Source organism: Babylonia areolata, chromosome 24 (genome assembly GCF_041734735.1).
Source record: "Babylonia areolata isolate BAREFJ2019XMU chromosome 24, ASM4173473v1, whole genome shotgun sequence".
Lineage (NCBI taxonomy): Eukaryota > Metazoa > Mollusca > Gastropoda > Neogastropoda > Buccinidae > Babylonia > Babylonia areolata.
In genome coordinates, this window is record NC_134899.1 from 880,989 (window position 1) to 895,268 (window position 14,280).

At 40.7% G+C, this 14,280-nt stretch overlaps 2 protein-coding genes across 2 annotated transcripts in view; one reads left to right on the forward strand and one right to left on the reverse strand.

Moving 5' to 3' along the window:
• The window catches only part of LOC143299090 (ribose-phosphate pyrophosphokinase 2-like), a 79,977-nt gene extending 77,466 nt beyond the window's left edge, over positions 1-2,511 (forward strand). Inside the window, exon 8 of the mRNA XM_076612216.1 lies at positions 1,407-2,511. The gene's annotated coding sequence lies outside the window, so the exon portion shown is untranslated. The remainder of the gene's footprint in view (positions 1-1,406) is intronic.
• On the reverse strand, positions 873-14,141 carry LOC143299091 (E3 ubiquitin-protein ligase RBX1). Its single transcript, XM_076612218.1, has 6 exons — positions 14,005-14,141; positions 10,302-10,329; positions 9,387-9,437; positions 6,106-6,176; positions 2,519-2,604; positions 873-1,086 (listed from the first exon to the last, which is right to left on the reverse strand). Exons 1-6 carry the CDS (start codon positions 14,098-14,100, stop codon positions 1,074-1,076), a joined length of 345 nt encoding a protein of 114 aa, XP_076468333.1. The 5' UTR covers positions 14,101-14,141; the 3' UTR covers positions 873-1,073.
• Positions 14,142-14,280: the final 139 nt, after the last annotated feature.

Consider the following 14,280-nt stretch of genomic DNA (forward strand, 5'->3'; position numbering starts at 1 on the left):
TTTTGTGGGTTTGTCATGGTGATATGTGTGTGTGTGTATAGAAATGACAGTTTTGTGTTGACGCAGTTGAGCATTGTATGGTTTGTGTATATAGAAGTGACAGTTTTGTGTTGACGCAGTTGAGCATTGTATGGTTTGTGTATATAGAAGTGACAGTTTTGTGTTGACGCAGTTGAGCATTGTATGGTTTGTGTATATAGAAGTGACAGTTTTGTGTTGACGCAGTTGAGCATTGTATGGTTTGCAGTCCTGATATCCCTGCGTGGTCAGCTGGACTCAAACTGAAAACAAGTTTTAGCAGCAAGAAATATACATTCATCAACTTGGATCTTACCACATGGAGCACAGTATGTTTGTAATGTACTGGTTTATTTTTGGACAGCTCTGGCATGTGATGACATCACACACATTGCTGTTGGTCATGTTTTCAATATGGGTGACATTTCAGTTTTCAGCTGTATATTTTTGTAATGAGTAATTGAAACAGATGCAGACACTGACAATTGAAGTAGTTTAGCCAGTTGTGTGTTCAGTAGCAGGGCAAGTGGTTGTGGTGGCATACATCAAGGAAACACGTTGTTGGGTTTGTGGCAATTCTGACACAAAATAAACATTGAATCATTTTTCTTTGTGTGTGTGTGTGTGTGTGTGCGCTTTCACTCTATCAAGACAAGTATGAATGACAAGCAGTTCTCTCTACCACAAGTGCTCAGTAAGATTAACCTCATCAGAGTATGCAATGTAGGCTCTTGTTTTTTTTTCTTCTTCTTACATTGTAACACAATTTCTAATTGCTGTTTTCAAACTACACAAGACACAACAGACATAGTTGCACACACATAACAAATGCACACTCACTGAACAGCATCAACTTGATATTTCAGAATTTATTTTAACCAAACTTGTGACTGAAAATTTGTACAGTGTAGACAGTAAAACATCTATAAAAACAACAACAAAAGCTGTAAACAGACTGATGTTCAATATCTGTACGATGACATGCTGGATGTTCAATGTCTGTACGATGACACAAACACGTTCAGATGACACATCTCCATAGGTGACCACTTTCCTCAATGACCATACCTGCACACACACAGTATGCTCCATGACTGCATCACCAATTCTGAACTGTAGGAAAGAATGAAAATGGAGAACCTGGGGGAAATAAGACAAATACTGGAAAAACTCATCAAAAAGGCAACGTGTCCTTAATAAAACAAATAATGGAAAAACTCATCATAAAGGCAATGTATTCTTAATAAGACAAATGCTGGATAAACTCATCATAAAGGCAATGTATTCTTAATAAGACAAATGCTGGATAAACTCATCATATAGGCAATGTTCTTAATAAGACAAATACTGGATAATGGCAATTGTCCTCTTTTGCTCCATGGAAACAGGCTGAAGAAAAGGAAGGTCACAAAACCACACCTTCCTTCAACTGCATTCTATTGACATCAACAACCAACAGCCAGGAGAACCACTCATCTGAGAACAACAGTTCCTTTTGGAGTCCAGGTGCCAGAAATCAAAAACAGCAGGCACTGAACTTGGGAGAAGAGGAGCCAGCAGAAGAGCACAAGGCAGTGCCGTAAAGGTGCCAGTCTGTGCATTCTTTTGCACCAGTAACTTCTAAATGTGTGTGTGGTAAGTGAAAGAGAGAACAGATGTGTATGCATGCATTCTGTTTTTCTGCACTGATCCATGAACTTCATAATAAACGAACTCCAATATTTCAATTTCTCTTTGTTGTGAAGAGACAAAACAGAGTGTGCACGCTATGTGTTGCTGAAATGAGTCACAATAATGTGCACGCTATGTGTTGCTGAAATGAGTCACAATAATGTGCACGCTATGTGTTGCTGAAATGAGTCACAATAATGTGCACGCTATGTGTTGCTGAAATGAGTCACAATAATGTGCACACTATGTGTGCTGCTGAAATGAGTCACAATAATGTGCACACTATGTGTTGCTGAAATGAGTCACAATAATGTGCACGCTGTGTGTTGCTGAAATGAGTCACAATAATGTGCATGCTGTGTGTGCTGCTGAAATGAGTCACAATAATGTGCACACTATGAGTAACAATAATGTGCACACTATGTGTTGCTGAAATGAGTCACAATAATGTGCACACTATGTGTTGCTGAAATGAGTCACAATAATGTGCATGCTATGTGTTGCTGAAATGAGTCACAATAATGTGCACACTATGTGTTGCTGAAATAAGTCACAATAATGTGCATGCTATGTGTTGCTGAAATGAGTCACAATAATGTGCACACTATGTGTTGCTGAAATAAGTCACAATAATGTGCACACTATGTGTTGCTGAAATGAGTCACAATAATGTGCATGCTGTGTGTTGCTGAAATGAGTCAGAACAATGTGCATGCTATGTGTTGTTGAAATGTGTCAAAATTATGTGCATACTATAATGTGTAGCTGAAAATTCTTCACTATTAATGTGTACATCCAGTAGGGGGAGAAAGTGTGAGGGGGCACTTACTTTTGGAACTCCCACTCGCGGTTGTCGAGAGGACACACCTGACGTGTCTTCAGCCAGCGGGTGATGCAGTGGAAGTGAAAGGCATGCTGCACACAGTCAGACACACAGCTAACCTTCATGTCCTCAAGTAACTTCATTCATACACACCACACCACTAAAGACCTGTGTCACGCTCTACATGAGAGCAGACTAGAAACCCCCACCCAGCCCAGCACTAACTCCGACTACAACAATTCAGGGTTCACATTTATTTAATCACACACCGAGCTTGCCCACAAACAATAACCACAACCCCAGCTGCAACAACACTTAAATAACAGAATGGATAAATAATAACACGCACAAAACCCCCCCACAAAAAAAAACAGAGCTTTAAGACATGGAAACAAGCACAACGTTGATGATGTAGTGACGATGAAGTAGTGACGACGACGACGAACAGTGACGACAAAGAAGAACAGCGACGACGAAGACGAACAGTGAGTGACGATGACGAAGAACAGCGACGACGAAGACGAAGAGACGAACACCCAGACAGCTGAGCGCCAGGCCAGAGAACACTGGCGATGGAAGGCAGCGGCAGGCGGCAACAGCCAACGGAGGCCTGGACTAAGGAAGTCAAAGGCAGGCAGAGGGGTTCCCGGGGAGACAGTGGAGGGTCAGTGGAAGAGTAGGGAAGTCGGTGGATAACACGGAAAGTGGGAACGCTGAAAACACTGTATATAGCCTATTATCCACTGGTAGGATTCACTTTTGGACAAACCCAATTAAACAACCTAAATGTACCTAGCCCAGAATTCAAAAAGAAAAACAAATCTTACAAAATTTCAGTTTAACCCCTCCCTGATCAACACATGGGCTGTAGAATAGTTCAATTTTACTCAGCTGCGCTATTTCGGAAGTTTAAAAGGCTGACAACGACCACACCCCAAGAGCAAGGATAACGGAAAAGGATAAGGGGGTAGTTTGGAATATTCTAGCTAAGGCATCACATACAATGCGACTTAAGCACACACACGAATATATATATATATATATATATATATATATATATATATATATATATATATATATATATATATTCGTGTGTGTGCTTAAGTCGCATTGTATGTGATGCCTCACCATGTGACAGAAGCTACATATCCACTCACACTGCACACTCCACAGGCCATCAGAACTACCAGTTAATGATGGACATACCACTCACACTCCACAGGCCATCAGAACTACCAGTTAATGATGGACACACCACTCACACTCCACAGGCCATCAGAACTACCAGTTAATGATGGACACACCACTCACACTCCACAGGCCATCAGAACTACCAGTTAATGATGGACACACCACTCACACTGCACACTCCACAGGCCATCAGAACTACCAGTTAATGATGGACACACCACTCACACTCCACAGGCCATCAGAACTATCAGTTAATGATGGACACACCACTCACACTCCACAGGCCATCAGAACTACCAGTTAATGATGGACACACCACTCACACTGCACACTCCACAGGCCATCGGAACTATCAGTTAATGATGGACATACCACTCACACTCCCCAGGCCATCAGAACTATCAGTTAATGATGGACATACCACTCACACTCCACAGGCCATCAGAACTATCAGTTAATGATGGACATACCACTCACACTCCCCAGGCCATCAGAACTACCAGTTAATGATGGACACACCACTCACACTGCACACTCCACAGGCCATCAGAACTACCAGTTAATGATGGACACACCACTCACACTCCACAGGCCATCAGAACTACCAGTTAATGATGGACACACCACTCACACTGCACACTCCACAGGCCATCAGAACTACCAGTTAATGATGGACACACCACTCACACTCCACAGGCCATCAGAACTATCAGTTAATGATGGACACACCACTCACACTCCACAGGCCATCAGAACTACCAGTTAATGATGGACACACCACTCACACTGCACACTCCACAGGCCATCAGAACTACCAGTTAATGATGGACACACCACTCACACTGCACACTCCACAGGCCATCAGAACTACCAGTTAATGATGGACACACCACTCACACTCCACAGGCCATCAGAACTACCAGTTAATGATGGACACACCACTCACTCTCCACAGGCCATCAGAACTACCAGTTAATGATGGACACACCACTCACACTCCACACTCCACAGGCCATCAGAACTACCAGTTAATGATGGACACACCACTCACACTCCACAGGCCATCAGAACTACCAGTTAATGATGGACACACCACTCACACTCCACAGGCCATCAGAACTACCAGTTAATGATGGACACACCACTCACACTCCACAGGCCATCAGAACTACCAGTTAATGATGGACACACCACTCACACTCCACACTCCACAGGCCATCAGAACTATCAGTTAATGATGGACACACCACTCACACTCCCCAGGCCATCAGAACTACCAGTTAATGATGGACACACCACTCACACTGCACACTCCACAGGCCATCAGAACTATCAGTTAATGATGGACACACCACTCACACTCCACAGGCCATCAGAACTACCAGTTAATGATGGACACACCACTCACACTCCACACTCCACAGGCCATCAGAACTATCAGTTAATGATGGACACACCACTCACACTCCCCAGGCCATCAGAACTACCAGTTAATGATGGACACACCACTCACACTGCACACTCCACAGGCCATCAGAACTACCAGTTAATGATGGACACACCACTCACACTCCACAGGCCATCAGAACTACCAGTTAATGATGGACACACCACTCACACTGCACACTCCACAGGCCATCAGAACTATCAGTTAATGATGGACATACCACTCACTCTCTCCAGGCCATCAGAACTACCAGTTAATGATGGACACACCACTCACACTGCACACTCCACAGGCCATCAGAACTATCAGTTAATGATGGACATACCACTCACTCTCCCCAGGCCATCAGAACTACCAGTTAATGATGGACACACCACTCACACTGCACAGGCCATCAGAACTACCAGTTAATGATGGACACACCACTCACACTCCACAGGCCATCAGAACTACCAGTTAATGATGGACACACCACTCACACTCCACAGGCCATCAGAACTACCAGTTAATGATGGACACACCACTCACACTGCACACTCCACAGGCCATCAGAACTACCAGTTAATGATGGACACACCACTCACACTGCACACTCCACAGGCCATCAGAACTACCAGTTAATGATGGACACACCACTCACACTGCACACTCCCCAGGCCATCAGAACTACCAGTTAATGATGGACACACCACTCACACTGCACACTCCACAGGCCATCAGAACTACCAGTTAATGATGGACATACTACTCACACTCCACAGGCCATCAGAACTACCAGTTAATGATGGACACACCACTCACACTGCACACTCCACAGGCCATCAGAACTACCAGTTAATGATGGACACACCACTCACACTGCACACTCCACAGGCCATCAGAACTATCAGTTAATGATGGACACACCACTCACACTGCACACTCCACAGGCCATCAGAACTACCAGAACACTCACATTGCACACTCCCCAGGCCACAGTGCACTCCTCACTTGTGGCTGACGCCTGGTTGGCTTGACACTCAATGCCTGGGACACAGCACATAGCACTGTTACTGCTAGTACAAAACCTTAACACTTACAACAATAAGAAGAGATCTATAGATAAAATTAAGACTGTTATGTCACTGTCACTGCAGTTCAAAACCTTAACACTTACAACAACAACAAGAGATAGATTTATAAAGACTGTCATGTCACTGTCACTGCAGTTCAAAACCGTAACACTTACAACAAGAAGAGGGATATAAAGACTGTCATGTTATTGTCAAGTGTTATTGACAGTTCAATACCTTCACACTTACAACAAGAGATACAGACTGTCATTCACTGTTACTGACAGTCCAAAACCTTCACTGTTCACAGTTAAAACACGACATAGATAAAGACTGTCATTCACTGTTACTGACAGTCCAAAACCTTCACTGTTCACAGTTAAAACAAGACATAGATAAAGACTGTCATTCACTGTTACTGACAGTTCAAAACCTTCACTGTTCACAGTTAAAACAAGACATAGATAAAGACTGTCATTCACTGTTACTGACAGTTCAAAACCTTCACTGTTCACAGTTAAAACAAGACATAGATAAAGACTGTCATTCACTGTTACTGACAGTTCAAAACCTTCACTGTTCACAGTTAAAACAAGACATAGATAAAGACTGTCATTCAGTGTTACTGACAGTTCAAAACCTTCACTGTTCACAGTTAAAACAAGACATAGATAAAGACTGTCATTCACTGTTACTGACAGTTCAAAACCTTCACTGTTCACACTTAAAACAAGACAGATACAGACTGTCATTTCACTGTTTCTGACAGTCCAAAACCTTCACTGTTCACACTTAAAACAAGACAGATACAGACTGTCATGTCACTGTTACTGACAGTTCAAAACCTTCACTGTTCACAGTTAAAACAAGACATAGATAAAGACTGTCATTCACTGTTACTGACAGTTCAAAACCTTCACTATTCACAGTTAAAACAAGACATAGATAAAGACTGTCATTCCCTGTTACTGACAGTTCAAAACCTTCACTGTTCACAGTTAAAACAAGACATAGATAAAGACTGTCATTCACTGTTACTGACAGTTCAAAACCTACACTGTTCACAGTTAAAACAAGACATAGATAAAGACTGTCATTCACTGTTACTGACAGTTCAAAACCTTCACTATTCACACTTAAAACAAGTATCAGTATCAGTAGCTCAAGGAGGCGTCACTGCGTTCGGACAAATCCATATACGCTACACCACATCTGCCAAGGAGATGCCTGACCAGCAGCGTAACCCAACGCGCTTAGTCAGGCCTTGAGAGAGAGAAGAAAAAAAAAAAAAAATATATATATATATAAGCGTACATACATAAATAAATAAATAATAATTATGATGAAAAAAAAAGAAAAAAAAAAATAGTAGTAATGAAAATAATGATAAAATAATAATAATAATAAATAATTAAATAAATAAGACAACAATGATGATAAATAAGCAAATAAATATAAACCATGAAGACACACATCCACACACACACCCACACATGCACAACAGATACGCCCCCAAAACGCAGTTTCACAGATATTAAAGCACAGTCAAATACATATAAACGTACATGAGCTCCAACACACACACACACACATACACCACAAATTTCCCTGCACCTCCTCTACCCCCTCCTCCACACACTCGGAGTTTCTAGTCTATGTATCGCAGCTTCCACGGCACACACACACACACACAAACACGCACACTCACACACACAGATGAACACTTACTTGTACAAGCACACACACACACACGTCCATATCTCCCACCCCCAACCCCACACACATATATACAAAGATATATATATTATATATAATATATACGTTCCAATATCCTGATGCTCCCACAGTGTAGGCATGCATACACTCACATACCTCATCCTCTATCTCACCTCCTCCCTGCACCCCCACCTCCCCCTCACACACACACACACACAACACACACACACACACACATGCACAGAACTCTCCTGACACTTGTGTACACTTACCCTCTCACGCATGCACAAACGCACTCAAAAACATAGACCCACACATACACACAAACACACACATACACACACGCACAGAGGCTGCCACTGATTGGCCGCAAGAGGGATGGGAAAAGATCTCTGATGCCAAGAATGTGGCGTCTAGTGTGTTGCTCAGTCTACTGCATTTGGAAAAGCCCACAGAGACTCTGTTCCGTTTTGAAGAAGTTTGCGCAATGTTGGTTTGGAAATGATGCCGATATTTGTTTGATTTGCAAAGCATCGTGCTCTACCTTTCATGTTAGACTTACGGCCGCTCCCGCTCTCTGCTTTTATTTCTTTCGATCGATGGTGTGATGGCCTAGTACCTGTTCTTTTTGATATTCTTTGACTTTTCTGAGGATTTCCGATTTTCCTAGATGTAGGCCGCTCGTTGGTGTTGCGTTACCAGCAAGTCTGTCAGCTCGCTCATTTCCCTTAACTCCTGCATGTCCCGGGTAGTATGACCATGTGAGTTTTTTTATCTGAAAGTTGCGCATTGCCTTATGCCACTCTGGGCTTCCCATTCCGTTTTCAATTTTCTGTATGAGGTTCATTGAGTCTGTTAGAATCATGGCATGTTGGTTTCCGGGCGTATGGATGGACGATAGCCACTGGAGGGCATGTGTCACAGCTTCAACTTCCATCGTTAGGCTGGAGGTTGTGACTTTGTAGGCAGCATTCTCTTTCCTAACTGTTTTTCCATTTTGTTTCGCAGTGAATCCCCAACCGGATTGGTCTTAAAACAAGACAGATACAGACTGCCATGTCACTGTTACTGACAGTTCAAAACCTTCACTATCCACACTTAAAACAAGACACAGATAAAGACTGTCATTCACTGTTACGGACAGTTCAAAACCTTCACTGTTCACACTTAAAACAAGACATAGATAAAGACTGTTATTCACTGATACTGACAGTTCAAAACCTTCACTGTTCACACTTAAAACAAGACATAGATAAAGACTGTCATTCACTGATACTGACAGTTCAAAACCTTTACTGTTCACACATAAAACAAGACATAGATAAAGACTGTCATGTCAGTGTTATCCGCAGTTCAAAACCTTCACACTTACATTAGTTACAACAACAACAAACAACAAGAGCTATCAGAAAAACATTATTACAGAACAACAACAAAAAACTACAATAAAAACTTCCAACCCACTCACAGAGATCCATGATGTGGTTTCTGCAGATGGCACAGTTGTCAACCACAATGTCTAGACAAAGGAAAACACAATAAAGGTTCCGACTATAAATTCTATGCACCAGACACACCTTCACGGTCAGGTTAATCAACAGACCACTAAAGTGTTTTATTTAATTTATTGATATATTTTTTAAAAGGCTGAAATCATGTTATTTTCAACCCAAAAGAAAATGTCAAATATCAAAATTTACAAAGACAAATTTATCAATGTCAGCTCATTTCTATAATGGCATTAGAAGCTGAAAACCAACTAAGTCATATCAATTGGTCATCTGATTAATTTCTAAATATAGTCTTTTTTTTTAACAGTAAATGCAATTTACTGTAAGTGTAAAGCAGATTTATCTTCTAATTGAAATCAAAAATGAATAAACAGGTGGAAACAGCTCCATCCATGTCATCATAATCCAGAACTAGGGAAGAATAACACTATGCACTGCACTGATCAAAATTTCAAGTGTAAACAAGTGACCCCATCACACAGTGATAACAGCCACTGGCCCAAAACTTCACATCACAATGAATCTGATGTTACCACCTTATACAGATCTATACATTTGCGATGCATCTTAAAACACATTTTGAGTTAACATATTTTCTTCCCTTCCAATTGCTCACCATATCATTATCTTTAACATTTCAAATGTTAGGAAAATCAACCAAATGAAAGGTTTTCATCTGACAGACTTAAAAAAAAAAAAATTATTTTTAAAAAATAATACGAGTATTAAGATAAAACATGCACAGACACACATACATTAAACTGAAAGACTGACATGAATATTGTTAAGTTCAACAGTGAACCACAATTTGGAAGCAAAATGGAATATAACTCTTTTCTTTTTAATATCGTGGAAAAATACAGCACTCTTACCCCATGCCCATAAAGCAACTGCATTCCACTGAAACACACACAGAGAATATTTCATAATCACACATGGTTATTTGCACAGTACAGGCATGCTGTTACAATTAAAAGAGTTGATAATAAATATGCAATGCATCCACTGTTAACACATTCATACTTTTTATTTCATCTAATATACTTTATTTTTTATTAGCAAATAATACTTTTCTGACAGCCTGGTGTGAGGAAAGTAGACATGGTACTGTAAGGTATGTGTGTGTGTGTGTGTGTGTGTGTGTGTTTGTACGTGTGTGTTCGTTCTTTAGTTTAACAGCTTTTCACTGTAAGTGATATTAGATGAGGGTAGGAAAAAAATTGAGGGAGGGTTGGGGGGCGGAGGGGGGGAAATTTCTGTGTATGCATGCGAGTAAGCAAAAGTGTGTGTGCGTGCGTGTGTGTCTTACATATAGAAAATGATTGATTTAAGTTTTGTTTAAAAAAAAAAAAAGGCATAACAATATAACATCTTTCTAATGAAAAACTAACAACTATAACAGCGAACCGACTGGACTATTTAACAAGGTGTTGAAAAAAGTCATACATTAGCAATGGACTGCTGAAGATTATAATAATAATAATAATAATGGTATTTATATAGCGTTGAATCTTGTGCAGAGACAAATCAAAGTGCTTTCGCACCAGTCATTCACATGCATGCATAACTCTAAAACTGTAGAAACTAAAGACAAGGAAGGGCAGGCAAGGGAGGCTATTTTGGTAAGAGGTCGGTTTTAAGGCCAGACTTGAAAGAGCTGAGAGTGTAGACTTGACGAAGCGAAAGAGGAAGTTCATTCCAATTGCAAGGTCCAGAGACAGAGAAAGAACGGCGGCCAACAGTTGAGTGTTTGAATCTGGGTATGCGTAAACAGAGTGGATCCGAAGCCGATCACAGTTAGCGAGATGGAGTGTAGAGGTGAAGGCAGCCGCAGAGACATAGGAAGGGGCAGTTTTGTGAATACATTTATAACATAGAGTGCTTATCTTGTACTTTATTCGGTGTGAGACAGGGAGCCAGTGGAGATGTTGCAAAAGAGGAGTAATGTGCTCAGATCTTTTCTTTCTGAGGACGAGTCGGGCAGCAGAGTTTTGTATGCGCTGAAGGGACTGAATGGATGAAGCAGGCAAACCAGACAATATAGAGTTACAGTAGTCAAGGCAAGAGAGAATGAGAGGAACGACAAGTCTAGATGTTGCGTCAGTGGACAGATATTTCCGGACGGCACTGATGCGCCGCAGTTGACAGTAGCAGGACTGACATGTCTGACTGATAAATTTTTGCATGGACAGTGTATTGTCAAGGACAACACTGAGGTTCCTGACTGACGTGGAAAGAGGGATGGATGTACTGCCAAGTTTGATTGTGTCAATTGTGATGGAAGACAGTTTTTGTTTAGTTCCTATATGATCATTGCTTCAGTTTTGTCCGCATTCAATTGTAACCTATTTCGAGTCATCCAGTTTTGAATGTCCAGGAAGCAGTTGGATGTTTCTTGCAAGAGCGACAACAATTTTTCAGGGGTATCACTCTTCTGGAGTTGAGTGTCATCGACATAATAATGATGACTGATATTATGGCGGCTGATAATTTCAGTGAAAGGAGCAGTGTACAGTATGAAGAGCACTAGGCCTAAAACAGATCCCTGTGGGATTCCATGTTCGATTTTAACGGGTTCAGATTGGAAATGATCAACAATGACAACATTGTCAACACTGAAGATGATTTCAGTTCAGGGATGTGAGACTTTAACATATCGAAAGTTAGTATATGATCGGCTGTTATGGGAGCACCACAGATGCAAGAAACATTACTGACATATTTGGTCTTAGAACAATTCATTTTCCACCTGCAGATTAGAGAAATGATTTGCCTCTCATGAAAATCATTTTGGTATTGTTTTCCCATGAAACCATACATTTTCTGTATATTCTTATGTAACTGAGTTACCGGTTTGTTTTTCTTCAAACTGAAATTTTGACCATTGGACTTGTTCTACCATGGTGCAACATTCCTGTAGTGAAAGTGAAATATTTAAATCTGACTCCTTCATGGAACTTCAAGCTCCTTTTTTAGCCAAAATGTCACCTTTTTCATTATAGTAAAAACCGCAATGAGAAGGAATCCAGCAAAAGATTATGTAAGAGCTTCTTACTAGTAAGAGTTCGTGAATCAAATGGTTGATTTCAATAATGAGTTCATAGCTAACCGTTTCTTTTATGACTTCAATAGCATGAAGAACTGATTTAGAATCAACACAAAATAGAATCTGAAATATAGTTTTTGGAAAGGATGTCATAAAATTTAACACCATTAGAATTGCTATGAGTTCAGCTGTGAAGATGGACTTATTCTCACCCAAATGAAATGAGTTTTGAAAGTTAAGGTCTGGAATAACGGAAGCAGCACCAACTCTATTATTTACAACAGAGCCGTCTGTAAATTTTATATCTTTAAATGATTAAGGCATTTCTCTTCCAAATGAATTTGTACATGCGATGTACGTAAATATATGTTGTCATCTTTGGTCAGATCTTTGGAGTTCCAACATAGGTGTAGGTGGTACCACAGACCTTTTAGCAAAATGTGGGGTTTTATTCACGCCGGAATTTGTTAAAATATTTGACGTGTATGTTCCTAGTGTGGTATGAGAGGATACAACACACAGGTTCCCTTTGATCCTCTAATGGTAATACTCCCACTGCACTGTACGTTTTCTTACTGGAAGCATGGACTGGTAAGCCAAGTGCCAGTTTATATGCTCTGCCGTCTATGCTTTGAATTTTTTTTTCAATAAATATTTCGGTGCACTGAAGTATACTTCTAGTGCATATATATATATATATATATATATATATATATATATATATATATAAGTTTTTACCGAATAAGTGATGTGCAAAGGTGTAGTAGAGTGGGTATGTCCTGGCTCCAAGGTTGTTTGCATACTATTTTCAAGAAGTTTAATGTTTTCCTGGCCTTTGTTAAAATGTAAGCGGTATGATGATTCCAAGTTAATTTTTATGAAAGGTGCACTCCTGCATCTGTCAAGCATGTGTACCCCACTTAAGTAAAGTCCTTAATCTGATGGACAGATCTGGATATGGATCTGGTAGTGTACATCGCAGACGCCACTTCTGGTGATATAGGCGCAACAGAACTAGGAGGATGCATGTTCCTAGCAGAAAAAATAGTCAAGAAAGACCTAGGAAAACTGTCTACCCTGGGTTAAGACCATCAAAACCTCAGGTTCGGCCGGAAGGGTCCAGGCCCCACTTCCAGAAGCAAGACCCTAAAAATAAAATTAAAAATTTAAAAAAAAATTTTTTAGTGGTTACTGGTCACAGGCTCTGAATCTGCTGATGGTGATCTGGTCAGCGCTGATGAAAATGCGCTGACTGAGCCTGCAGTGACAGTGGCCTCACTCAGTTGGTTCCACTCCATGGCAGTCCTGATGAAGGAGCTACGATACTGCTCTGTTCTCGCGTCGGGAACCCGGAATCCACAAGTGTGGTTGATGGCCTATCTTCCTATTACATTTGGTGTTTTGAATCCCTCAAAACTGGTGGGCTTAATTCTGATCTTTTTGGTAAAGTCTCGGTTATGGCAACAGTAACAGTCTTACAATTACCACGAAATATTTCAGGGATCCGTTAACTAAACTGTAATACGTACCTTTTTCACTTCAAATCTTTTCTTCCCTTTATCCAGAGAAGCGCTGGGTCCCTCTCCAAAGTCATCTCCGTTGTCAACATCCATTGCCGCGGCCATTGTTGTTGGTTCTCTTTCGTGCTGTGTGTGGTGAAAACGGAAATGACGGAAGCGTAAATTTGGTTATGTAAAATGTAGTTCTATTCGTTTCGAATAATATTTCTTTCATGAAATAACCCTTTTCTCCCTAAAACGATAGTTTGAATAATACAATGTTTACTATACGTTGGAAACTTTCAA

What these genes read in the sequence shown, in the direction of transcription:
- LOC143299091 (XM_076612218.1), bottom strand. Translation starts at nt 14,100, where the DNA reads ATGGCCGCGGCAATGGATGTTGACAACGGAGATGACTTTGGAGAGGGA. An exon ending in AAAGATTTGAAGTGAAAAAG is followed by an intron (nt 10,330 to 14,004) that starts GTACGTATTACA and finishes TGTGTGTTTCAG; the next exon opens with TGGAATGCAGTTGCTTTATG. An exon ending in TGGCCTGGGGAGTGTGCAAT is followed by an intron (nt 2,605 to 6,105) that starts GTGAGTGTTCTG and finishes GACTGTGTGCAG; the next exon opens with CATGCCTTTCACTTCCACTG.